The following is a 27,918-nucleotide window of genomic DNA, read 5'->3' as shown; positions in this document are numbered from 1 at the left end:
CTCAGTATTAGCCAGGTAGTCCCTTAATGCTCCACCAAAGGTTACACATATTTAACTGATTATCTCTTTATCTTGGTTTTATGCTGTCTTGTATTCAAACTGTTTGGATTGAATTATGTCCCATGGGTCATTTTCCTAGATTTTTTTTGTCAGTCCACACAGGGCTCTGCGTCAAAAAACAAACAATTCTAACCTTACATAAGACTATTTTTTGAGTGTTACGTAAGGGCGAGAGAAAGAGCACCGTGGACCACATACAGAAAACAACCTTAGTGGTCATTGATTTGATTCTTTATCTCACACATTACATGATGAGAGATTCTCTCATTTTAGATTCTCTGAAACACAAGCCGCTATTTAATTATAACAGTGGACACAATGAAAAGCATATACAGTATGATTTTGAAATAATTTCTCACCTGGATATCTCTCTCTTTTCAGAGCTTTGTGGATCATCCCAGTAGCTGCAGGACTATACTGTCTGAAGATCCAGTGACGATCAAAATGCCTGAAAAATCATTACGATCCTGCAGGTAGGGTAATATTTAGGCACAGTCCTATTCCAGTTTTATGTCATTTGATTTCTGACACATTTCTCTACTCCCTGCATGTTATGTTCCTGTATTTATTTCATGTTTCTTTGTGAGCTCAGCTAAGCCGTGTCTCCTCTCCTGCTCAGCTTCTGAATCATGGGAAATGTGGAGAGCCAGAACGGGGACCATGCCCTCTACGGTAATGAACGTGGCCATTTGTCACGCAAGCACATGTCTCGTTCTCTCCGCATCTCCAACAAGCAGTCCAGGCGATCTCGCCATGCTTCGTCAGGGAAAATAGAGCACAGGAATTCTGAGACAAGCACCCGCTCCAGCAGCACCCCCAGCATCCCGCAGTCGCTGGCCGACAACGGCCTGGAGCCCTTCAACGAGACAAATGTCCTCTCTGACTTTGGCAGCCCCATATGGGTGGACCGCGTGGCCATGAACCTGCGGCCCGTGTCCTTCCACAATGACCTGGCCAACCCCTCGGTGCACATGGACACCGTGCGTATATCTCTACCGGGCCCCGCCGCCCAGCAAGCGCAGGACAGAGGCGTGTACACAGGCGAGGTAACCTACCTCCAGAAGACCCGGGACGGTCCCAGGGAGACCGTCAGCTTCAAGAAGAAGAGGTCCAAGTCCGCTGACATGTGGCGCGAGGACAGCCTGGAGTTCTCGCTGTCCGACCTCAGCCAGGAGCACCTGACCAGCACAGAGGAGATCATAGACGCCGCCAACGAGAGGGACTTTACCAACTGCGACGGCCACCTGCAGTCCAGCCCCCAGGGACTGGAGGTGCTGGAGTCCGCCGACCGGGCGAACTCCCTGGACGAGCTGTACAGCCAGAAGAGCCCGGCCCGCAGGCAGCCCCACAGCCGCTACGCCAAGTGGCACGACGCCAACAGGGCCATCAGGGAGGGCGAGGACGATAAGATGCTCTCCCCGTCGGAGGAGGACGGGAACACCTACGGCGCCTACACCCTTCCCTGCCGGCGCTCCCACTGCCTGTCTGAAGGCCTGAGCAGTCACCAGGCTGCCATGTGTGCCAGCATGCAGGGCAGGAGGGCGCAGACTATACAGGTAGGAAGCACAGTCACTTCTGATTTGATTTATTAGACTGTTAAAAGAAACCAGAGCATGTAGAGTTTTCAGAAATTGTCAAGGATAACACAATAAAAGCTGGTAAGCTTATTTCCAATGATGGAAAGGGGTAAATGGCAAAGACAAAATTGGCAGCCCAATACATTCAAGGAATTATACGATACATACAGCCAAACACATTCTAGAAAACTATACATTACTTCACATTCTAGTTAGCTTTTACGCCGCTAACTCGGCTGTGATCATTTTCTGTGAAATGTGGCATATTTTACGGAAAACAGAACAAATTAAAATGGGGGTATTTCCTCCTGTGTATTAATGCCATGAATATGTAAACAGTGTTTGCACGCCAGTTTGATATTCTCCAAGTTAGCTGGGACCTGAAATGCTCAAGCTGTGTCACAGTTCTTTTGTCGTCTTTGCAGAAAACTACCGAATTTTACTGGATGGAGTATGAAAAGCTGCCCAGAATCTTAATGTAGTCGAGTTGCATCACCTTCAATAAGACTATCTCCAAAGACGGCTCTCCTCATTCATTTTTTCCCCCCATTGTGTCTGAGCCTTTCCTCTTCTGCATTCACCAGGCAGATAATAAGCTCCAGAAACAGATTAAGGGTAAAAAGAATGCATGCCTGCTTGTGCCAGGGGAGCGACGTGTTGTTTCCTGATGGATCTGTTGTTTTCCTTGGGAGAGGCAGTCTGCAATGACGGGGGGGGAGAGCTTAAAGTCACTCCCCGTTTGAAATGCCTCAGCCTTTTGTCATGATAATGAGGGGAGGCCTGTGGAAGAGTGTAACAGTAAAACGTGTGTGGTGGCCCCGTCACTGTGGGGCACCGTTAGCGCGGGTGAATGGAGCTCTGGAGCGCATGATTTGGTCACGTGACCCAGATGGAGATACCGGGTTCGGCGTTACCCCCTTCATCTCTCAGGAGCCTTTGGGCCATGTGGGTAGGCGAGGGCAGACCCTGCGGTGCCACAGCTAGGGCCGGGTGCACTTGTGTAACAGCAGAAGCTTTTCTATGAGTAAATGATTTTAAGCAGAACCTCAGGATTAATCAACCCATGGACCCTCTGTGTAGGCCACAGTAGGCACAGTCTTCAAAACATGTTTGCTTTACAAGTGCAGCTCTATCCTGTATGTCTACAGAGACGGTGTGGTCTTCACTCGAGGTAGGACTTTTGTTTGTAGAAATGTCTGTGAAATGTTTTGTCCCGAAGAAGAAGCCGGGGTCGCCGTGCCGCCTCACCTGTCTTGTGTTTTCGCCGTGATGCAGGACGTCACGGCCGGGGAAGGCAGCGAGTATGAGGACAGCGGCATCGACGGGGTGACGGCGGAGGCGGAGCACCAGTCCAGACGCTACAAGACCATGTCGGCCTCCTTCTCCGTGTGCTCGGCGGCCGGCCGGAGCATGTTCGCCGGCAGCGACAGCGGCAGCAGCAGCGGCGGCGGGGCGAGCGAGTGCGTGCAGGGCGTGTACGAGAACTTCCGGCAGGAGCTGGAGATGAGCTCCTGCCAGACGGAGAGCCTGGAGGAGGCGGGGTCGGCTCTGAGTGACGAGCAGAGCACCATGAGCTCCGCCTACCAGTCCGACCCGCTGCTCAGCGTTGCCCAGGGGACCGTACGCAAGGCCGGCCGGCTCGCCGTCAAGAACTTCCTCGTCCATAAGAAGAACAAGAAAGTGGAGTCGGCCACCAGACGCAAGTGGAAGAGTTACTGGGTTTCCCTGAAAGGTTTGTTGTGCCCCGGATCTGTCCATAACATTTACATTGTTGCTTTATTCCATACCTCAACAGCACAATCAACACAATAAGTAGGGCTTTCATTTGTTGGATGTATAGTTTTTTGTTGAACCATATGCCTTTTGAGGAGGTAAAAAAAATCTAAGGAGATACAATCTAATTTACTCCACAGTGCTCAATAAAGCAAGGTTTAATTCAAGCATGAGATAAACCTCATTATCAATTCTTATGCCACTTGACTGGACCTGAAATCAAATCAGTGCTGATGATGCTTCCCCCCTTGATAATTCAGCCATGCTGCACTTCTTAATGTTGGCCACTTGAGAGCAGAATTAAATTGCTTAAACAAATCTGACTTTCTATTATCATGATTATCATTGTTATAATTTCCTAGAGACTGGGACAAGCAAGCCTTTATCCTGTCAAGACCAACATTTAAATATTTTTTCATTGTTTTGGTTTCTCAGGTTGCACTCTTTTCTTCTATGAGACCGATGGCCGTTCAGGGATCGACCACAACAGTATTCCCAAGCATGCCATCTGGGCAGAGAACAGTATTGTCCAGGCCGTCCCAGAGCATCCCAAAAAGGATTTTGTGTTCTGTCTCAGCAACTCCCTGGGAGACGCTTTTCTGTTCCAGGTAAGAGAATGTTTAAATTTCACCCGTTCGTCTTCGGTTTTCATCATCCTGTCTGTGAAATAGTGAAAATGCCCCGCAGGGAAAGCATGACCTTGGTCTATATATTCATTTTATTTCATTTTATGGTCTTTTTAAATCCTGATTTTGTATACTTTTTTATTTGCAATGGAGCGACTCAATAAATGTCTCCACTAAGCCAGGAAAAAAGCAGCTGGTCTTGTCTTGTTTGACCTCTGAACCCTCTGCCCTCCCTTCCCCACGCAGACCTGCAGCCAGACAGAGCTGGAAAACTGGATCACAGCCATCCACTCGGCTTGTGCCGCCGCTGTGGCCCGGCAGCACCACAGAGACGACACGGTGCGGCTGCTCCGCGCCGAGATCAAGAAGCTGGAGCAGAAGATCGACATGGACGAGAAGATGAAGAAGATGGGAGACATGCAGCTGTCTGCTGTCACCGACACCAAGAAGAGGAAGACCATCCTGGATCAGGTAGGGTTTTTCCACTCCTTTCTCACTTTCATTTTGTCTCTCACTTCGTCCTTTCTCTCCTGCCTTCTGTCTCTCACACGGTTCCCACTGTTCAGAGAATTTGGGGAATATTGTGGAACTGTGTGGGTTGTATTCCAGACAGGGAAAGTGAGGGAATATCAGGAGATTTAATATTTATACCAGAAATATTTTTACAACTTGTTTCACACATTCATTGCATTCAGTGTTAATTTTCACAGCATTTTTAAATGTAATAGTCTTAGTCTTTTGAAAATAGCCTTTAAATTCTGTAAGATTTTAGCACCACTTTTTAGTGTAGATTACATTTGTAACATTTAAACATTTGACTCTTTATGTCTTTGAACTCAACACTTTAATGAAAGTCATTTTTTGTGGAAAATAATTAACATAACATTAAATTTAATCATTCAAGGTAATAAAACATCATGTGACCATGCTATACTGTAGATCTGACTAACCAGGAACTTTACCTTTATCAATATACCAAACACAGACGCCAAGGAGATAATTCTTAATGGTATCGCTACAATATAGTAAAATAAGCGGAAAAACGTGGAAAAGCATCTGCTGCAGTGTTTTTTCGTTTCGTCGTGTATTCGTCAATACCAGAATGAAATAACAGTGACTGAAATGTCGTCATGGGACAGAATATTTACTCGTCATTGTCATCGCAAAAAGCCGTCATCTAACGTCATCATCACAGATTTCAGGACGAGATGATTGCATTAGATGATGGTTTTCAGCTGTTTCTCTCAACATCAGTCCAAACAGTAGTGGAAACCAGCCTATTTACCCATTTAGAAGTTTTCTGAGCTGAAACACATTAACAAACCAGGAACGATGAATGACATTTTTAGGTCATGGAAGTATTTTGACCTAGTTATGCAAAGTCACGAAAAGTCATGGAATTTTACATCAGGGCCACGGACGGTGGGAACCCTGTTCTCACTTTCTCCCTCTTATCGTTGGTCTTCCTGTCTCTTAGACTGTTTAGAGACCAGCGTCTGTAGAAATAAAACTGTAAAGAATAGGAGCGTCACTGGTCAGGTCACATGACCATATGAAGGAGCAAACTAGTTACAATACTCCTTTTTTTCATATATGTCCACAACTATTGTAGTAACAATAACAAGCATTGCATTATTTATTGTCTCCTTATCACAGGCATGCAGGTATTGATCTGATGAAGGCCATCATGGCTGAAACATAATGTTTTTAATGCAATAGAGTCTTTTTCTACTGAGCGAGTGATGCAGCATTTTTAGAGGCAGCACCTCGACTCTGGCTGTGTGAGCACAACTTAGTTAATCTCCTTATCACAGGTGTAACATATAGGTGGGGATTTCAATATCAGCATCTTTTAAGTTGTCGTGCAAGAAGCATGATGCAGAGATGGGCAGCAGAGAGGAGAGGGACTGTGATTAAGTAACAGGACTTCACTTAGCGTCTCTAGAGGCTTCACCCGCTAGGGGCTGCTGATGCTACACACCTCTTGCTGTCCAGATTGCTTGTTGTGTTTTTGAAGCTGCCGTGCAGTTTGGCACCAGTCGATCAGCCTGCCATTCTCTCAATTAATTGCAAAGCTCATATTGTCTTTAATAGGTCTGTTTACAGAAAAGCGAGATCAAATGGCCTTTGTCCCGTCAGTTAGGTAGTGCCTGGTTGGAGCGGGCCGTTTGGCAGTGTCAGGTTTCACATTGTGCCGAGCTGAATGGAAATAGGCCTGCTCCTTAGAAAGCTGAAACGCTCCCAGCCTCTATCTGCCAGTGGAATGTGCAGTATTGTTTCTCTGTCGTCTCTGGGCTACTTGGCAGTGATACAGAGCCCTCCGCCATGGCGCTAGCTGCCTCTTCCAAAGACCAGTGCAGGACCGTGACTGGGAGGGGGACGCCCCGATGAATAATCACAATGTCCTGCTCTACTGCCCCTGTAAACACCAAGCCATTAGGCACAGAGTGCAGGTTGGCAACAGTTTGAGCAAGCTGGTGACATAGGGCTCCTGGGGAACAGAGGGAAGGCTCCATCTTAGCCCGAGGGTCGCAAACAAAAGGCATTGTTGGGGAGAGAGTTGCATTCACCCAATCCTGTGATATCAGCTTTAGCAACCCTGCTGCGTCTGCTCAAGCATTTTTTTAAGACGAGCAGTTAACTGGAAGTGTTGTTATGTCCTTCTCGTCCCTGCAGATCTTCTTGTGGGAGCAGAACCTGGAGCAGTTTCACATGGATCTCTTCCGCTTCAGGTGCTACCTGGCCAGCCTGCAGGGAGGAGAGCTGCCCAACCCCAAGCGCCTCCTGGCCTTCGCCTCCCGCCCCACCAAGCTGGCCATGGGCCGACTGGGCATATTCTCTGTCTCTTCCTTCCATGCGCTGGTAACTATCCCCTCTTTGTTTCTTCATTTCTGTTAAATGCCCTCAATTATTCTGGTTTTACTTAACGGTGTCCTGCTATGCTGCTGTGTATGACATCTTGGGTTTATTTACATTTATATATTCATGCATTTAGCTGATGCTCTTATCTAGTGAAACTCACATTCAGCGGCTAGTTAGGGGTTCAGAGTCTCGCTCAAGTTTACTTCAACTCCTCCTTCAGTTAGAAGACGGTCTCTTTAACCACGATCCTGCTGCCCATTTATTTATATTCCAAGTTATTTACTTGTATTTTGAGGGAGATGGAAGCATTTTTCTCCAGTTACATCTTGGAATCAGTGGACGCAGGTGGTGTCTCTCCTGGCAGGGCAATTGATTTCAGAAACTGAAAAGCGAGATGTCAAACCAGGTTCCACATGATGAGTGCTATTTTGGAGCGCGGGCCTCGCCCGGGCCGCCTGTTTGGGAGGGTTTCGGTTCAGTTGGCCTCCCGCAGCAGCACTGAGGTGATGGATTTGTACTCCAGAGCACTAAAAGACTTGGTAGCACAAGATAACATTTATTTGATTATTTTTGGAGAAGTGTTGGCAGATCAGTAAGGTCCTTTATTTTCTCACCGCCTACGCAGCTCCGCGGAGCAAGTGGGTGTTTGAGCAGCTAGATAGCAGGATGGGATGCTTGACAAAAGAGACACTTTCCATCAGCTCTCTGTTTCTCTTCGTCTCTTTCTCTTTTCGCTCCTCTTCTCTCTAATTTGCTCATCTCCACTCCCTTGAATACCTGCATCAGCACTATGTCCAAAAGGGCTGAGAAAGGTTGATGGAACAAAAAAAGGAGACAGAATGAGGGTGCCGAGGTTCACTTTAGAGCGTACTTGATGTGAAGAGAATGGTCTGACACTTTCCTCGTCCATTTACAGTGCTATTTCATTGCCTAATTCTGCATATTTTAAAGACATTTTACTCCTGGTTTTCCACAGATGGACTAGCCTAGAAATGCCATGTTGTGTAAAAATCTGCATGTTTGTGATGCCTATGTGTGAAATGGACATGAAAGCTCTATATCTATATCTTAACAATTTATTGCACAGAGGCCTGCGTGAACATTTTTTATTTGATTTAACCAGGCAAGTCGATTAAGAGGAAAATCTTATTTACAATGACGGCCTTGCTAGAGGCAAAACGCCTCTTGATCAACATATTTCATACATACAGACATGTTGAAGATACGTTTATACGTTTTACACTTTATAAGCGTTACTTCTCCTGTTCTTGTGTCCCTTAACAATGCTAGTTATGTTGTTTTTGTTGTTGGCTTTCTATTTCATGGCCCTCAACTGTTGTTAACCATGTTTGTAAAGCACTTTAGTTTATATTGCTGTATGAAATGTGCCATATAAATATAATTTGACTTGATTAATAGCTGCCTCCATAGTTTTGCGTAATGTAATGTGTAATGAGGTCTAACAGATGTGTCCTCTGTGTCACATTCGGTCCATTTGAGCGCTGATTGAGCCGTTTTGGTGTTGCAGGTGGCAGCTCGCACAGAGAGCGGCGTGAGGCGGCGCACACAGGCCATGTCCCGCTCCTCCAGCAAGCGCAAGAGCAGGTTCTCCTCCCTCTGGGGTCTGGACACTACCTCAAAGAAAAAGACAAAAGCCCACCCCAGTATCAACCAGGTCTGCAAGGAACTCCCTTCTCAAATAAACTGACTGTGATTTGAACAAATGAACAGAATTCCCTCGACGACACTAAGATTTTTTTTCTTTCTTTTTTGTATTTATACTCTTGCCTGCTCCTTTAGACTTTTTCCTCCAAGTTTCCATGTGAGTAATGACCACTTCTCCTTCTCTTTTTCCTGCAGGTCTTTGCTGATGGCGAGGAGCCAGTGAAAAAGCCTGTAGATGGCATATATGTTGATCCTGCCAAGGAGCACATGGTAAGGAGGCATCATTCATTCTCACAGTTTGCACCAAGTTGACGCTGAGGTGTAGGTCAAAAATAGTTGGAATTTATTCAACTAAATCTCTGGCCAGCGTTGATGTCAATTAAATATTAGTCATCCTTGAATAATGAGTAAGCAGCAGAGCAGAGACCCAGAGGTTACAACCATGATGGATATGGATGTACATTAGAGGTCGCTGCCAATGCTTCTTTCACTCCTCTAAAGCAAACGTAGAATAATGAGCTATACTCCTTGGAAAATGCATTGCAAGTGGGCTGTTGATGTATCGATGGCAGTCGTTTAGCCGCGGGGTAGCAGTAGAGAACTACCTCAGGGAAGTGATTAAATCACAACAGTGGAATTATTACCCATTTTAATCAATCCTAACTATGCAGTAAAAAGTTTTTATATAGTAAAAATGAATCTATCCTGAGATTCCAGGCTGAATAAGCCTTTTTTATGTCTTTCTGTTCCAAGAGAAGTGATGAGGGAACTGTGAAAAGCCTTCCGCGGCCCAGCACAGAAAGTGACATCTGGGTCCCAGACCACCTCACCCCTTCATGGGTGTGTTTGCCAAATGACCAGCCGGTACTAACCATCATCCAGCCTGGGGAGTCGGCACTGTGTGTCCTGGAAACCATCTGCAAGGTAGTCCCGCCTCACATGACCTGACCCGACCCGTGGCTCACATTTCACTCCACTAATGTTTATATGACAAATCTACTTATATATGCAGAGGACTAATTACAAGATCATTTAACTGGATATATAATGCCTGTTATATGACAGGCTGGAACATCATCATCCTTAAAATATCAAATTCTTTCAACTTGCAGTGTCAAATGACTAAGAAAGAATTGTCTGAGTTTTTTGTTTTGGAAGGATTGAATGTCTTGTCGAAACTGTTTCGAGGCTATGTTGCAGGGTTAAGCGCTGAATAGTCTGATTTAATCTCGCAGTCTGTAACATGTTGTTTGTTGATCTTCATTTTCATCAGCCAAAAATGAGTTTATGTTGATCCGCTGTGAAGTTTATGGTCTCAAATTACCAATCCTCTGTCTTTTGCCCCGATTCCCACAGGCTCACCAGCTCGATCCCACCAAGCACTATCTGCGACTCAAATTCCTCATCGAAAACCAAGTGCAATTCTACATACCCAAACCGGAGGAGGATGTGTGCGACTTGGTACGTTTCGAAACGGCCGCTTGAAGATTATCTTATCTCTCCCTCTCGGTCCACTTTTAAGTTTACAAGCACTCGTGCGGACGTGTGGGGTTTTTACGAGCTCAAAGACAGATTTCGTGTGCAAGTAATAGCATGGGCATGTGTGAGGAATCACAAGACGCAGAGAACCGCAGGACAAAACAGCATCATGTGTTGTGAATTATTAATAAGTTTGTATTTTTATCCATTCAATTCCATATGTTTTCACCAGAGAATGGCCTTGCATCACGCGCCAAAACATAAATCTATCCATGCAGAGCTTTAATATAATAAAAAAAACATCTGTAATGACTTGTGTATTTGCATCATGTAGTCAGACGCGTCATAGACTATCCTGCATAATGACTATCCTGGAGCTGTGCAGTCTTAGAATACAGAAAATAAACGCTCTCTTTCCATGCTGTCAATAACCCGCCCACCAGAATATGAATAAAGTAGGCCATTGTTGCATGATTTATATAATAACTTCATTTTTTTTCTCTCCTCCACAGCTTTACAAAGAAATTGAGCTCTGTTCCAAAATAACAAAAGTCATCCAGTTTGACCGTGACGAATCCTGCATGATTGGTTACGGTACGATCAATTCAAATGATATCTTGTTTTTCTGTAAGAATTGATGATTACAATATCATACGGGTTTTCACGTTCAGATAATTGACTTTTCCGTTAAGAAGCGGCAATGAAGACGATGTCAAAGTTTTCATTTGTTGCACTGCTGTTGTTTTGAGGTTAATTATTGTTATTCTTTCGACTTTAACCTGACCTGCATTTTCTTAGATACATTCCCATAAGTGTTGCAAAAATACCTCTGATGCCTTTATGTAAGAGTCCTCTCTCTCTCTCTCTCTCTCTCTCTCTCTCTCTCTCTCTCTCGCGCTCTCTCTCGTTCTCTCTCCCTCTCCTCCCCTCTCTCTCGTCTCTCTGCCTCTCCTCCTTTCCTCCTCCAGGTTTCTCCATTTCGGTGGTGGAGGAGGACGGAGTGCAGCAGCTCTACATCACCGATGTGAAGGCGGGCGGATTAGCCTTCGCCAAAGGTTCATTACCCTTCATTTCCAATCAAATGAACTCCAAGCACAGCTCAGTCTGTGTCTGTGAACTGATAGAATCCATGAGATGCGGCCCGGGAAAAAGATTCTGGGATTACTTCCATCAGCCGTTTTCCATTCTGTCTCTTAAGAGCGAGCCTTTTCATACGATTTGAAAAATGTGTCTTCTTTTCATGTGGAGGTCAATACATGGTGTTGTTGTTTCTCTTTACAAATGCGTCGGTGCATGTTTATTCAGCAGTAGAATGGGTCTTGGGGAACGCAGCAGTCCTCAAGGACGCTGATTACTATAATCTTAACCACGCTCGCTCTCAGTGGGCTTTGTCGAGGAGGCTATTCAGTGTTCCACCTCCCTGAAACGGACTCGGTGTTGGTGCACATGCAGCGCAGCTTAAGACTCCCGGTTGAATAATACAGAGATCTCATGAGGTAGTTGACGTTGCATTGCGTTCAGACGGCTCACATGTAGTGTTGGCGGTGCAGTAGACGGTGTTGCTGCAGGCTGAGCCCGTGCTAGCCTGTGGGGAGGGAAACCTGCTCTGTCTCGGCGGCTGACATTTCACAGGGCATAGAGAAGTGGGTCATGCTTATGAGTCTGAAAGAGAATAGAAAAGATGGAAGATGAATCTGAACGCCCCTCCATATATGAGCAGACAGGATTATTATTGTTATTCCAAAGCATATGTGGAGACATGACGCATCTGCTGTAAGAGACTTCAAGGAAGAAAATCTACCCTAAAACATTTTAAACGCTTAAAAAAATAGCTGTTGGTGATGTACTTTGTATTTCTAGGCTCATTTTGTTGTTCGGTGGTGTATTTTTCTTATTCCCGTGGATAGCTGGCCAAACCTACACAAACATCATATCACATTTATATTTCCAGACCAGCTACAGTGGGGTGTGATAGCAAAAACATGTTCATCCATCTGAAACGGTAAACATTTAGGTTTCAGCCCTTCAGAACCAAAGAGCGAGGGCTTCTTTCTACACTCACCATTTTGCACAGACATTCAGGAATCATACCGAGAGAAATCCATCGTAGAAGAGGCAGAGAGACCAATTTCTCCACTGACAGTAGCCTCAATAGACCAGAATGCAATGCAGCCACAAGACATGTTGCATTTTGAGTAAATGCTGCGATGCTTTTTCTCAACTTGCTCTCTTGCTCTTACAATGCTATCACTATCACTCTCTCCCCCTGTAGTTATAACCCACAGCTGAATGCAACAAGTTCACGCCCGTTCTCCGGGGGTTGTCGAAAGGCATTCTGGAAAATGCAGGAAATCACTAACCAAATTAGAAGAAGTAGATGAGGCAGGTTGAGGGAAAGTGAGTACACCAAAAAAGTAAATTATAACACTTCATCACAAACTAACTCCTGGAATCCATTGAACATTACAAATTGATGATATATAACGGTGTAATAGTATCCAAAGGTGGAATTTTCCTTTAACTTTATTGCGATTTTTCCGCTCTCGCATGCTCTCATCATCTTAATTAGCTTTAAAATGGTCAGTTAATCTAAGCTGAAAATGAGATCGATTATTATTACAGTCTCTTACAGTCTCGCGTATTAAGGGGGAAGTAGAAACTGTTAAGACTATTTGGCGCGGAGGGCAGTGACAGACGCTAAATTGAATTGTAACTGATGGCGTTCCGCTATGCAGGTCTAAACGCGGGCGATGAAATACTCCAGCTGAACGGAAAGGACTCGCACAGCCTCAACTTCTCCGACATGAAGGCGGCGTTCTCCCAAGCCTCGCTGGCCCTGACCGTCAACACGCTGCCGTCCGTGGACCGCCGTCTGCTCTGCTACCTGCCGCCGCGCCGCTCGGACGCAGAGGAAGACCTCTACACTGACATCTTCTCCCAGAGCCAAGGTGAGGGAGGGGAAACGGGGGGGGGGGGGGGGGGGAAGCGGTGCCTGCTGGGCTTGTTGCAGTAAAATTCTCCCTGTTGGATTGAGAGGAGATGAACGATCTCCAAGCAAATACAGTCTTACAGGCAAATACAGGCCATTTAAATAAGGTGGATGATTTGTTTTTTCAGCACGTCAAACTGAAAAATCAGAAATTCAATACCTAGAAATCACCTAAGGTGGAGTCGGTAAACTGCACACAGCACGCTCATGTTTACCAACCGAGCCTGAGACGTTTTTTTTTTAATCTTCTGTTTTTCACTTTCTGTGCATAGAGAAGATTTCTCACCGGCGTCCATTCCTGACACCAGAATTTTATTTCGGCATATAGGGCGAATCCACAGGGTCTCAATTAGAGGATGGGACGCTCTTCTCTGTCGCAGCCCCACTTTGTGATTTAGGTCGATAAGACAGGTGTAGTTGTACATAAAAACCTCACCCAGTGCAGCCTTAAGTTTCATATATGAGCCTTTTTCAGATGCTCTAGATTTGTAACTGAAATGACGAGGCCAGAATGACATGCTTGCCATTCTCACTTGGTTTTTTTTTCTGTTGTGCGCCTTGAAGTGCCTGTGAAAGAGACTTAATGTTTCGTTCATCTTTGTTCATCTCAAAATTTCTCCATTGTAAATGCCCCGCTTCAAAAGGGCACACAGTGAAATTTTGTGAAATAAATCACATACGGTTTCTTTGAGGTATTAATTGGGCCTCTCTCAGAAGACAACAGCCCTAGAAAGCCATTAGATTAGAGGATGATGGTGAGATTTGGCTGGAGGAAAAGCTCATTATGGCTTGTCTGTATTTTTTTTTTTTTTTTTTTTGGTGGTGGTGCAGAGGAAATCCTGGACGACGGAGTGGGACTGCTGCTGGAGAGCTCAGGAGACAGCCTGGACGATGACTCTGAGCTCTTCAGTGAGGCTGACGAATGCAGAAAGGTAAGAGCTGATTGTGATTTCATTACATCTTTCTTGTTAGAGGAGTTTTGATTCAGTCTCACACTGTGCGCTATAGTATATCATCGGCCTCTAGGAAAACGTCTGATGGCTCCTCTCCTCGTTTCCTGCCCTTGTCCTTGTCCTTTGCAGCATCCTCCTCGGCTCTCTGTTATTATAAAGAGAGCACTTAAGAACAGTTTGCTGTGCCACTTTCCACCATCTGCCACTGGCTCGTTCAGTCTTGTTTATGAAAGCGGAGCAGCGTCCATATTTACATTATCCAGTTGCTAACCCCCACCTCCTCGCTATAAATCTGTGTCAGCATCTTCTCCGCCTTTCACCATGACCCACTTCAGTTTTAACTGCGTTTAGTTTCAAAATGATGCCGCAAAATGGCTGATCACAATGCATTTGAATTGCAAAGCTGAATGATTATACAGTAGTAGACTATCGGTACCTGTTACCACACTTTCCTTTTTCTTGGAAGATTCACACACCTTATAAAGTCAGTTTTGGCAACCCCTGTGTACGCTAATACATTGCTGAATGAAATGTATTCCATGTATTTGTATGACAGGCTACAGCATTGACTAGAGGCAAGGCAAATTATTCACTATGAATGTAAGAGCTAAGAGGAGGACGCCTCTTTGATTAAGCTTGCATTCTAATTGCTTGATTATGTATGGTGATTAAGATCGTTTAATGGAGGCGTATTCATATTAACTCTGCAGAAAATAAATTAACAGAATTTATTTGCAATTAAAATACAGAGCAGGAGTGGCCGGGACAACCAAACAGGACAAATGGAAAAACTCATGACAAAATAGGAGTTGAGTGAAACTAAAATGCTACATGGCTTTTTCTATTGAAGTAAAGCAGATCCCCCAGTGCCATGGCTAACAAGATGACAAATTCTTCTTAAGCTGTGTAAAGAGCGCCTCGGAGAAAAAACAACCTCTAAATGAGATTAAAGCAGCGGCATCTTCTCCTTACGGCAACCAGCAGACTGACAGTCTGTGAAGTCAGCCTTCGCAGGACCACTGGCTTCTTGCTCATGAAATGGTACAGGATGGATATCTTCTTGAAGATTGGTGTATTTTATTATAAAAGCACTAATACCTTTGTACTTTCTCATTGTGCCGACTGGAAGTCAGGGATCAGTGGAGGATCCGTGGATTCACTCCCAATATCACAGACTTTCCCCTTCAGATTGTGAACTGGTCACATGACTAATGTTTTGGCTTAATTTTCTCCCTTAAATCCAATCATTACGCTTCCCTTACTTAAAGGATAGTAATTACTCAAATAATGTACCAAATTCCAGTTAATTGATTGCGTAATGAATAATTATATTGCGGTTATGGTCAAAATAAAGAAAAAAAAACAACAATGTAATACTCCATCACAGTGAAGGTTTTGGTGGTGTGGTTTAATCCGGTTAATCTAGTTAATTTGTGCCTTTTGTCTTCTTCAGATTTTCAGTTTTTCATGCTGATTGTCGCGCCTCTCTTTCTGAGGTGATGTGTCTGAAAAATGAATCATTAAGTCATAGGGATACTTTCTGTTTTGTGTGGCGTTGAAAGCATTTGATGAATCAGCTGAAGAGGGTTAGCACGTTAAAAACATCAAAGCTCAGAGATGAGTGAAGATTAAAGTCTTTCTGAAAATGAAATGTGATAATGACTGGATTTGCACTACCGGCTCTAATAACGGTGCAAAAATGATAATGGAGTTTGCTAACTGATCCACGTTTTGGCAGTGTGATGACAAATGCCCCCCTAGTACACCCTAGGAGCTCCCAATGTACACCTTGGAGGCTATTGTTTTGTCCTGTGAAGTTCTTGCGACTACAAATATACCTACTGCTGGTGATGATTGAAATGTCATGTTTGAAATTTCAGTTAAAACATGCCTCAAACTTATTTTAGTTTGAAAAAGGCTTGGTGGTAGAAAGGATCTAGAAGAGAGATCTGAGCACCAAGTGGAAGTAAACCCAACTGTATCCTGAGTGTATGTGCCTGCACTGGCTCACCTCATTGTGCCCGCCTTAAAAGGGGCAATAGGTAATCTATGAGTTTTATCGATCTCTATTGGAAGCCAAGGAATTGCAACAACAACAGGGCAGAGAGTTTTGGTTGCAAAGGAGAGATACAGGCTGGAAAGTGAGTTTTGAAAGGCAGAAATCTGAGCACCTGGTAAAATAATCACTGAGTCATTGGTATTGATCAATAAAACACTGTCAAACCCCTATAGAACTGTTATGGTCCTTTTGTAATATGGGACAGAAAACATCTTACTTAATGGATTTTTAAAGGAAAAATCCATCCAAAATCACTTTTACACTGTTAGAAAACAGGAATTGGATTTCTGGGCTCTTTTTTGTTGATTGGTGCTGTATATTTTTCTATTTCCAGTCTCTGAGGGTTGTCACAAGGGATTCTGGGAAATGTAGGAAATCGGTAACTGAGGTAGAAGTAGACGAGGCAGGTTGAGGGAAAGTGGATGCATCGGAAAAGTAAATTATAGCACTTCATCGCAAATTAACTAGAGTGCATTGCATATCACAGATTCATGCTATATAAGAGTAAGAGTATCCAAGGGTGGATTTTGATTTTAAAGGTGAATGTGGACAAGGGCCTGCTGTTAGCTGTCAGGACATTTTCTGGGCTAGTGAACATATCAGGGGAACCGTCCTGAACCGGTCTGTTGAAGGGATTTGAACCCTTATGTCCTTATACATTGTGTTAAGGCTGACACACATGCCTAAAATTATCCCCCTGCATCCATTTTCTTGCTGCAAAAGCTCCCCCGTACCAATTGTTTTCCTGCAGCCGGCTCCCTTGCAGTTCCCCTCTCCCCCATCACTCTCCCCCCATTCCTGAAATCCTGCATTTATATTCCACTGCGGTGTGGCTCGCACAGCCAATCCTGCTCCACCGCAACCTTGAAGAGGAGACTCCTTCATCTCCTGCTCCTTTTTTCGTCCCCATGCTGTCTCTCTCTGGTCTGGAAGGATTACTAAAGGCTCGCTTGCAAATGCTGCAGGAGTTGGCCAGATCTTCACACTCGCACACACTGTGCCTGAGTTTAGCCAGTCTGTAGAAGAGAGAGAGAGAGAGGGAGGGAGGGAGAGAGCGAGTGAGAGAAAGAGAGAGAGAGGGGGGAAAACAGCAGAATATTAGTGACAGAGTACTACAGCAGATTCTGAAGGCGAAGGAGGGGAGTTGGAAGGCTGTAAGTGCTGGTGGGCGGAGAGGAGGAGGCTGAGCAGCTTCGCTTGGCTCTCATCCTTCATCACGACCGCCACAGCACCTTCTCCTTTTTTGTATATTTATATATATATTTATCTTTTTTTTTTATAAAGAGAAAAGAGAAGGAAGAGAAAGGGTCTAGTAATGTTTTGGAGAGGCGCAGTGCAGAAGTGACACTTTGCCGAGGCTGGAGTCTCTCTCTCTCTCTCTCCGTGACACTTTTGTTTCTGACTGTCCACCTGCGCCCGGCCATGTCCGTCCTGAAGCGGAGCAGGCACAGCAAACGCTCCTCAGAGTCCGTGTATGACATGCTTCATCTGGTGAGACTCTAGTTTTTCTTTTCTATTTCTGATATAGCTGTTGTCGTCTTATTCCGGTTAAGAGTAAACACCTTTTCCTTCTCAGCGCTTGACTCACGCTTCCTCTTGGCTGCGAGGACAGACAACAGGAAGCTGTGACTCACCGCCACATAGCAGAAGTGTCCCATTAATCACTGTGGCGCTCCATAGGACGCCAAAGTTAAACGCTGCATGTAGGAGCTGAGTTTCAAGAGGATCGATCCCCCCCCCCCTCAGAGGACTTGGACTCTTTGTGACTTTTGACCAACTGCCCCGCCGATTGTTGTGAGCGGCTCTTTGACTGTTGCAGAGTTTTCTCTCTCTTGGTCGCCCCAAGCTGTGATCTCAGGCTTATCTCACAGTTTCAGAAGGGGAAGACGCGCAATCTTCTCCCCTACTCCCATCAGAGAAGATTGGCTGCGCTTTCATGCTTTGAAACATTGTTTTTAATCTATATTTCAGTCGCCATGAGAAATGCTCGTCTCTGGCATCTCACAGCTCAGTCCATGACAGTCTCTCTTATCTGCACATTGTTCTTTTCATTTGATACCAGCAGTAATAGTGTCTGCACACTGGGGGAAGGCTTTGATTTTTTTTATTTTCTCTCTCTCTCACTCTTTCTTCTCTCAGCCGTGCATTCAAAGCTGCCATGGTGTTAATCAGCCTAGATTGTGATTCAAGGCTCTGACTAGACTGTGGCTGTTCATCTTAAGAAGTTTGATTGATCTCAGTTGACCACATCGGCAGAGAATCATCAGGTGTTTTTAGGGAGTTTAGGGAGTTGTTTTGATTTTCAATATGCCATCCATGCCTTCTTTTTCTGTCTATTGATTTGTTTGGGTTGTGCTTCTCTGACTTCTTTGCTGTCGTACTTCTCTGACTTCTTTGCTGTCGTACAACACCTGAGTTTCCCATTGGAACTGAATATATCTCAGCTCATCTCATTACATTATTTAACTATTGCAGGAACAAATAACAGAAATGCTGCACTGAGAGAAAGACAGTGTGACTTGTGATCACGTCTGGTAACACTTTACAATAAGGGTCACTAAGTTAAGGGTTAGTTAATGCTTAATAAGGGTTAGTTAATGCTTAATAAACATTAACTAACCCTTAATTAACAGTTAAATAATGTGTAATTTACTAATGGTGTTCATGTTAACTAAGGTATTAATTTATACATTATTTAATAGTTTATAAAGATGACTATTAAATAATGTATAAAGTAATACCTTAGTTAACATGAACACCATTAGTAAATGATTACCAGACAAATTAGTTAACTGTTAATTAAAGGTTATTTAATGCTTATTAAGCATTAACTAACCCTTAACTTAGTGACCCTTATTGTAAAGTGTTACCTCACGTCTTAATGGAATGCCTTATGGAGCAGATGTCAATTAATTAATTTTTTTTATAGGATTTCTCATGCTGACTTTTTAAAGTCGCTCTCTTCATTGAAGTGGTTTTGAAAGCTATTGCGGCGCTTATTTGCATAACTGATGGTGCACAGAATGTCTCCATGCAGGTCCAGTGTTCACTTCAACACCATTTTAAAATTTGCTCTTTGTCTTTTGACAATTAAATTTAGTTCTTTAGATTTTCAGTCGTGTCACATAGATTCAATTTAGTCAGTGCTCACTGACTCAACAAAAATGACAAAGTCGATAAAAATGTCTACTGCAGCAGCTGTTTCACTGTCGATTTAGAAAAACATAACACCACAGCATTGGTGTTGATTATATTTGCAAAATCTCCCCTTCATTGCAACTCTTCCCAGTTCATCTGTTGATCTGGAGGCTGCCTGATATTTTTGGGAACATTGTCAAGATGGACAGATGGGTGTCGTGTCCTGTACATGAATGTATCTGTGATTGGATAATAATAAACCATACCTCCAGTGATGAGCGTGCATTTTCACTTGCTAGTCTGCAAGAGAAGATGCATGTCTGTGATTGGATCATTTATGATGTTAATTTCTAATGTTTTCTTTTAACCAAACAATATTTTTTTTCTTATTTTTCATCATATTTAAGTCAATAATAGAATCGAATGAAACTTTCTTCATTTCCCGATGAGGTCAACAGACAAGATATATAACTGTGCTTGTGTATATATACATATACTGTAAGCACAGTTATATATCTTGTCTTTTAAAGAAACATACACTTATATTGATGCTCTCTACTGTGTAGGTTGATGATTGTCGAAAAACTAGAAAACCGGTAGCTCGGGGCGTAATGAAGATTATTAATCTCAGAATGATTATGCTCCACTTTCTCCAGTGTTGGGGAGGCAGTATTAATATTTCCTGGAGGAACTCGGAGGTTCCGCTGGTAAATTGCCTCTCCTTGTCCTACAAAAGTCCCTGTATAACCAGCCAATCAGCTCTCTTTCTCTCTGTCACGTACACATGGTGTGAATACCTGTTGATGGTTCCTATTATGCAGCTATAACTGTTTGCTCCCCATGACTTTAACCACTAATCTTTAGGCTTTGCGTGTGATTTAATGTGAGATTAAGTCTCATGTAAAGCCACGCGTAGATTGTTTTGACAGAAAGAGTCTGTCTTCTTTTTAAAAGATTTCACTGTAAACTGAGGTAAAGCTTTGATGGTCACGGATAGAGCTGCTGTTTTTGCTTTCTCTTTTGTGTTAGTATTGGCAAAAAGCCAAAATATATCAAATACCAGCATCTTGTTATGGCTGTTGAGGCTGTAGCCCGTTGCGAACAAAGTAACTGTATTAGTTCTGCGTGTAGGCTGGTGCTGAGTGCAGTCTATTTTTGTCCAAAATGATAGTCTAATGCACATCAGGGATGGTCTCCAAGGCAACCTATACTGTATGTGGACAGATACTCTTGTGTATATTTTGATTCTGTGAAAGAGATGAATCATTACACCACCCAGCTGTCAGTAGGAGGAAAACACAAGGGAAACGAGGGATGAGAGTGAAAGAGAGGGAGGCGGAGAGTCATTGTTATGACAGACTGAAAATAGACCAAATTAGTGCAAATCATTTTTTTTCAGAGCTCCCTCTCTGCCTCTTTCCATCCTCACTTGCTGCATAGTCATTACTTTAAAGGCTCATGAATCCATGTATAACAGTAGGTGGAAAGTGACACCTGCAAGCTGATCAAAGGGAGAGGTGCTGCTAATCTGAGCAGATGCTACTCTCCTGATTAATCGACATTTGGATCTTTCTTCCTTTGACTTCAAGTTGGAGGTACATATTTCATCAGCTATTCTCCCTCTGCTTCTCTCTCTCCTGTTCCGGCTCTTTCTCTTCTTTCCCTCTCTGCTTTGTTTCTTTCTCTCCTATTCCTGCTCTTTCTCTTTTCCCTTTCTGCTTATTATAATTTTTTTTTTAGAGCACGGAGCAGGTCGCTGCTTTCTGCCGCAGTCTCCATGACATGAATCCCTCTGAGTGCGTGTCCTCTTCGCCCAGCCCGGACTCACCCTTCCCACCTCCAGCCACTCTTCGACAGCTCTCCGACGCCGACAAGCTCCGCAAAGTCATCTGTGAACTAGTGGAGACCGAGCGCACCTATGTCAAAGTCAGTATCGCTCGTCTTACGCACGAGGGGCAGATGCTGTGTGTGTGTGTGTGTGTGTGTGTGTGTGTGTGTGTCTTCTGCCTATCCATCGATCTGTGTTTCTGTCTGTCCAGGGTCGTGTTAGCCCTATACGTTTCCTATTCCGCATGACCAATCCATATTTATCTCTGTGTCCCAGGGGAAGCGGGGGGGACACAGCTGTGCCCTTGGCCAGATATTGCCTAATCTTTTTTTCTGCCCAGTATAAATGTGGCTCAGTGGAATAACTGGGTTAAAGGGGGGAATATAATGGGATAATGTCCGGGCAACCTAAAATGTTATACCCTATTACAGGGGACACATCTATGCTAATTATAGAACTCACAACAGACATTAGGCTACTGATTTTATCGGAGCATACAGCACTTGAAAAAAAAATATTTTGCATGACAGATGGCATGGTATAGCACTTTAATCACTGTTTGTTGTTAGCAGTATTAAGCCTGATGTAAATCCATATGTTTTCCATGTCTACATCCCATGCGTTGACATGACAAACCCCAATCAAAACACAAATCACTCTTGTCTTTACAGGATCTTAACTGCCTCATTGGGAGATATTTAACCCCGCTGCAGAAAGAGACCTTCCTCACTCAGGATGAGGTATGGCAAATGTTACCTGGGAGCCTTTGAGGGGTAGTTGGCTTTTAAATGCCAACACTGTTGAAATGTTCCCGTGAAAAGTGTGTTGCATAATCGTGTGGAGAGAGGACAAGAGGGGGGATGAAGAGGGAGGGGGAGAGAGAGACAGAGAGAGAGAGAGAGGCTTTCAAAGTAAAGAGATGTTTTACACGCACGTCCTATAATGAAAGACATATGGCTCCATTAAGCATCTCCTCTAGCTGTAGCAAGGGACTAGTATTGGATGTACCGCATAAAAATATTGAGAAATAGTGCAATACTTTGTGAAATGAGGAAGTGATTTGAGTGAAGTGATTTCATTATTTAGCCTGACGCTGTCTTTCTCCCCCAGCTGGATGTGCTGTTTGGAAACTTGCCTGAGATGGTGGAGTTCCAGGTGGAGTTTCTCAAGACCCTGGAAGATGGGACCAGACTAGTTCCAGATCTGGAGAAGCTGGAGAGAGTGGATCAGTTTAAGGTATACCCTCTCTTGGTGAAATATATAGCCTACACCCAACAGATATGACTGAGGATAAGGCATCTGGCACTTTAAAACTCCCATTAAGTCTCTTGGAGCCACTGGTTGAGTAACTTCTCTTCCGTCTTTCGCAGAAAATCCTCTTCTCCCTGGGAGGCTCTTTCCTGTACTATGCAGACCGTTTTAAGATCTACAGTGCTTTCTGCGCCAGCCACACCAAAGTCCCCAAGGTCCTTGTAAAGGGTGAGTAAACCAGCACTTAGGTCAACATTCCTCCTCAGCTCCAAGGAGAGGATGTATTTATCCGTCAACCATCTGCCATATCCTGCGTGGCTCCATAAATCTGCACTGCAGGATTGTCAGCCAGACAGTTGTCCATTTGACCTCTGCATTCTTTGAAGCGGGCGGCTCCCACAGCTAAAGAAAGTAGTAATATTGTATGATATATAACATACACAGGACTGAAGCAGGACAAACTGATTTCTAAAGATTTTTTGTTTTGGCATTTTTACTTTATTAGACAATCACAGTAGAGAAAGACAGGGCAGAGAGAAGGACAGGGCAGAGAGAAGAAATGACATGTAGCGAAGGGTGCAGGCCGGATTCAAACCTGTGCCGCTGTGATTAGGATTTTGCCCTTAATGGTACACGCTCGACCGGTTCAAGCCACACGGACGCCCCAGGACAAACTGATTTCTGTTCTCGAGCTACACCCTTTCCAATTCACATTTGCCGTTGTTGCCAGTGGCTGCGTTTACATGCACGGACTAACCCAGCTATCAGCCATACTCCAGTTAAGATCTTAAGCAGTTTGCATGTGCCTTTGGTACAGTATCCCTGTTGCCACAAATAAACCAGTTAACACAGTATTTCTGTCTATCTGTGGTTTCCCACCCATACAACAGTCCGACTGCAAAAAAGTATGAAAAGCTGCCACCTACACTCTTTGACTGAGCAGTAGGTTACTTCTAATACAGGGGAATGAAATGATGATCTCACTAGTAATAGTAATAGGAAGTCTAATAGCTAGTCTGAGTTTGTGACGAATTGCTGTTTGCACAGAAGATGTTTCCATGCCACAGTAACCTGTTTAATGTGGGAGTAAGCCAGGCATCTTAACCGGGTTTCTCATAATCAGAGTATGAGCTTTATCAGGTTATTCTGAGTTATGATGTTTACATGCGTTGGCTCAAAACCAGGTTCCTTTAGTAACCAGGTTAAGAGCAGAAATCTCTATTGCCGTTGTTGAAAGGACAAATAAATGAATGATCCAGAAGATCTTTGAATGTGTTGCAATAAGTGTTCATCGCTCATTTCCAGCCAAAACGGATGCCGATTTCAAGGCCTTCCTGGATGAGCGCAACCCCAAGCAGCAGCACTCGTCCACCCTGGAGTCGTACCTGATCAAACCCATCCAGAGGGTGCTGAAGTACCCGCTGCTGCTGAGGGAGCTCTACTCCCTCACAGACCCGGACAGTGAGGAGCACTACCACCTGGACGGTGAGACCCAGCCGCATGGCTAGCCACTCTGACATCTGTTACTGACAGAGACGAGCTAATGCCTCTGACCTGACAAGATGAAATCATTTTGACAAGGGACCACTGGTGTGAATACACGCAGTCTAAACTGTCTTCTGGCTGTGTGTGCAGTTGCCATGAAAGCCATGAACAAGGTGGCGAGCCACATCAACGAGATGCAGAAGATCCACGAGGAGTTTGGCGCCGTGTTCGACCAGCTGATCACTGAGCAGAGTGGTGACAAGAAAGAGGTAAGCTGGAGGAAGTCGGCTCGCCTCTGTTCTGTCAATAATGTGTGTTGTAATTGTGTTGCATATGGCAGGTTGCTGATCTGTCCATGGGTGACCTGCTGCTCCACACCATCGTGGCGTGGATCAACCCACCTGCCTCCTTGGGGAAATGGAAGAAAGAGCCTCAGCTGGCTACGTTTGGTACGTCAGGGACAAGAAATACCATGAAATCTACATCATTTTGCATGACTATGAAGAATTTTGATGTGTTTGTTTTGTTTCCATATTAACTAAACACTGCTATTGCTCTCATGTAGAATCACTGAAGTTTTGTTTGGACAAGTCTTCTGAAGCATTCTTCCATAATTGTTTTTTTTTTTTTCTCATTCCTTTTCAGTGTTCAAAACAGCAGTGGTCTTTGTGTGCAAGGACGGTTCCAAACAGAAGAAGAAAATAGTGAGTTCCCCCGCATGCAAGAAAACCCTCAGTGTGACAAAGATCCCATTTAAAATAGTAACATGTTCCATTACAGCAGTGTAGATTTCACTCTGTTCAAGTGCCACTTTCAGAAATTAGCCCAGTGGGTCACCTGCAAAAGCAATCTTACACCAGCATACTTTTGAATGGTAAAACTAACACAGTTTCTCTGTGTAATTGTTTCGAAGGGCGGCTCCCATCGCGTCTCCGTAACCTCTGAAGAAAAAGACCCTTTCCGATTCCGTCACATGATTTCAACCGACGCCCTTCAAGTCAGAGCCTTGGCCAATGCAGGTAGGTTACTGGTTGGATAATGTACTATTTTAAAATACTGATGCTGTAATGTTCTTTCCTTTCCAGAAGTGATCATTTCAGAGATTTCAGAGTTTTTTAATTTTCTTGTGTGTTTTTTATGTGTTTTTATGTGCTGTATAGTTAGTCTGCTTTGTGTTATTTGTCTTCCATCGAGGACCACATTGGAAACCACATGTGTTTTGTGTAACACTTCATGTGCCATCCTCTGGTTCAATGTAACATGCTACGTCCTTTAACATGTTTGATTAATTTTTATTTACTCATAATAAATTAAATAAATCAATCAACCAATGAGTCTTACCAGAGTGCTTTGTGCATGAGTTCACATGTGAGTATTAATTTCTCCTTCAGATGGTGAGGGCTCTGCAGTGTGTGAGATTGTCCACACAAAGTCGGAGTCGGAGGGAAGACCAGAGAGAATATTTCAGCTGTGCTGCAGGTGAGCGTCTCTTCTAACGGAGGTTTGGATTTCACTGGAGATTGAGGCTTGCCTTGCTGCTGATACAGCATCCTGACAGCCGCTGTCTCACAGTGACAAACTGATAACACGCCTCCCTGTCTCCTCTCAGTTCCCCAGAGAGCAGGAAAGACTTTCTGAAGACTGTCCATTCCATCCTGCGGGAAAAACATCGCCGGCAACTCTTAAAGACGGAGAGTTTACCGCTCAACCAGCAGTATGTTCCCTTCGGAGGAAAGCGCCTCTGTGCCCTGAAGGGGGCCCGTCCCGCCATAAATAGAGCAGGTAAAGGCCAGTCTGTGACTGTACTCACACTGCAGCTCAAAGTGTCCCAATTCTGATTTTTTTTCTCTTATGTGACACAGATCTGATGTTTTTAGTGCAGTTTGAACAGAATGTGATCCAAATCAGATGCATATCTTTTTTTTTTACATCACTTCTCCATTGGACAGTTTACTGACTGGAAAAACATGGAGGACAGCCAAATGTGAAACAGCGAAGTTGCAAATTGAATTAGTATTTGGGGAGATGCCTCCATTCAAACAAAGCCAGAGGGGATGTGTTGTTATTGACCAGTGTTCAGAACAGTTAGGATTAGGACATATGGACTGTAACTTCAGTGGCTTCCATGACATATGGACTGTAACTTCAGTGGCTTCCAAGACAGACTGTCCAGATGTGACGTCTTTTGTTGTTATTTGTGAATGTGGGTCGTTTCAGGATGGAGGTCCATTCAAACTGATATCGGATACAGGTCACTTTAAAAAAGAATGTGAACAGTCAGACAAAGAAATCTAATCTGAGCAAAAAAATCGGAATTGAGCACTAAGACCTGCAGTGTTTATCAATGAGTTTCTCTTATTACATATGTATTCATGACCGCCTGTGTTTGTCTTTGTAGCATCTGCTCCAACCAGGACTCTAGGCAGGAGGAAGCTGGTGCGCAACCGTTTCACTATAGACACCGACATAGTTTTTGACGGCGAGCCCGACCAGGACCTCGCTTCACCTCAGGAGTCCGAACCGAAGCAGCAGCGGCAAGGGGGGGAGGAAGAGGAGGAACAACACCAACAGCAGCAGTCCGAGTTAGCGGGCGACACGGACCGCTGGGTGGAAGAGCAGTTCGATCTGGAAGAGTACGAGGACCAGGAAGAGGTGAAGGAGACGGACATCCTGAGCGACGACGACGACTCCTGCCAGACGCCCAGCGGGCCGTCCACCGAGGCCGACCTGGAGGCCCCGGTCATGGCTCTGTCCCTGGAGGGCGAGGAGACGGACGAGGACCCAAAGTCCCCGACGGCCGGCGAGACGGCCGACACTACGAAGCGGTGTGACGTGAGCGGGGAGAGCCTGGAGGACCAGAGGCAGACGGAGGAGGAGATTTGGGTACGCAGGGAGCAGTCGGACGCCTCCCCGGACTGCGGCACATAAACACAAAGCTAAAGAGTGCGGGCAGAGGGCGAGCGCCTCACCCAAGACGGCTTTACATGGGCTTCGTAAAAAGAAAAAAACAGCAAACTCCCAACTCAATCCCCACCAACAATGCATGGGCATTGACGTATATCGCACAGCTATTAAAGATATATCCTTACCAATTTTGTTGAATGCTTTTTGTACAGATAAGATCGTCGGTGGAGCAATACTGGAGTCCAGAGGGAGGGATCTGAATCCCAAATCAAATGCTGTTATATATATATATATATATAGAGACCAGTTGCAAGCTTTGAGAGATGAACTAATGGTACAATCATGAAATCTAATCAGTTGTTTTGATTGGCATGGTTTGCACATATGGGCAGCATTCTAGGGTCCTGCCTGCTGTTGCCAAATTTGGGTATTGTGAACACATTAATTTTTTGTCTGTGTGACTCAGAGATATTATCATAGTTAAGGGCTGTATATTATTTGAATTTGTCCTTAAAGAAATAGAATAAATAATTGCAAAGGACAGTCTAGTAAAGTCTTGCATAGTTTACTGTACTTGTACATTTTCACATGAATATACACTGACATGTTTTGGGAGCAGATTCCTGGTTATGTACAATATGATTTTGATCTCTTGTTTTACAGACTGTAAGCTATCTTTTTAGCCTGGAAATTATTTTTGTTGTTCTCTTATTCTTACATATAATAGCGGAATGATGTAATAACCCCCACTTTGCAGAGGCGAGGGGATTTTAATTTGTTTTAACTTAACAGAATCCTGTTTTACTTGAATTTGCATTTGCTGTTCCATGTTTTTATGTTTACTGTGAAACCATTTTCTCAAAATATCTTTCCTTACTGCTCTTCAATATTGCCATTCAAAGAACACGTTGTGACATTCGTTCTGAACACTTCATGTGCACACTCTGTATTGTAGAGAACTTGCACATCCGCTACTTTTAAAGGTCTTGTGTGTTTAAAAAGGTTGTTCACTTGTAATGGATTACAATGCAATGTTTTTTTATTTATTCATATTCATCGGTAAATTTATTTTATCAGCAAACCAACATGACAAGTAATCATTTTTCACAGAGAAAGTCCAAATTTGCTGAAGCAATCAAGGGGGAAGACTAATGTCTAAACAGTGAAAGAAGTCATACTTGTAAACAACTCATTGTGCTACTAAGACTGCATTTTTATTACTGTGTGTATATAGAAAAATGTATTGATATCATAATAAATACTGTTGTT

General features: G+C 44.0%; 1 protein-coding gene across 1 annotated transcript; it reads left to right on the top strand.

Annotated features, from left to right (window-relative positions):
* Positions 1–689: 689 nt before the first annotated feature.
* On the top strand, positions 690–27,918 carry LOC139641217 (rho guanine nucleotide exchange factor TIAM1-like). The gene is made up of 26 exons (XM_071515507.1): positions 690–1,616; positions 2,913–3,369; positions 3,846–4,018; positions 4,283–4,507; positions 6,713–6,898; positions 8,427–8,573; positions 8,759–8,833; positions 9,317–9,487; positions 9,920–10,024; positions 10,555–10,636; positions 11,011–11,097; positions 12,778–12,990; positions 13,863–13,963; positions 20,922–21,107; positions 21,681–21,749; positions 22,120–22,245; positions 22,380–22,488; positions 23,566–23,745; positions 23,896–24,014; positions 24,086–24,194; positions 24,391–24,449; positions 24,659–24,764; positions 25,137–25,224; positions 25,355–25,527; positions 26,144–26,244; positions 26,317–27,918. The coding sequence occupies exons 1-26, from the start codon at positions 690–692 to the stop codon at positions 26,671–26,673; spliced, it is 4,731 nt and encodes a 1,576-aa protein (XP_071371608.1). The 3' UTR covers positions 26,674–27,918.

The sequence above is a fragment of the Centroberyx affinis genome, unplaced genomic scaffold (assembly GCF_046629955.1).
Source record: "Centroberyx affinis isolate AG114_WGS23_722 - 3 ecotype Tasmania unplaced genomic scaffold, CSIRO-AGI_Caff_v1 ptg000358l_1, whole genome shotgun sequence".
Lineage (NCBI taxonomy): Eukaryota > Metazoa > Chordata > Actinopteri > Beryciformes > Berycidae > Centroberyx > Centroberyx affinis.
This window is presented reverse-complemented; position numbering and strand designations above follow the sequence as displayed.

Coding starts and splice junctions, on each gene's coding strand:
- LOC139641217 (XM_071515507.1), top strand. CDS start 690: ATGGGAAATGTGGAGAGCCAGAACGGGGACCATGCCCTCTACGGTAAT. Junction 8,574..8,758: donor CCCACCCCAGTATCAACCAG/GTCTGCAAGGAA, acceptor TTTTTCCTGCAG/GTCTTTGCTGATGGCGAGGA. Junction 24,195..24,390: donor GCCTCAGCTGGCTACGTTTG/GTACGTCAGGGA, acceptor ATTCCTTTTCAG/TGTTCAAAACAGCAGTGGTC.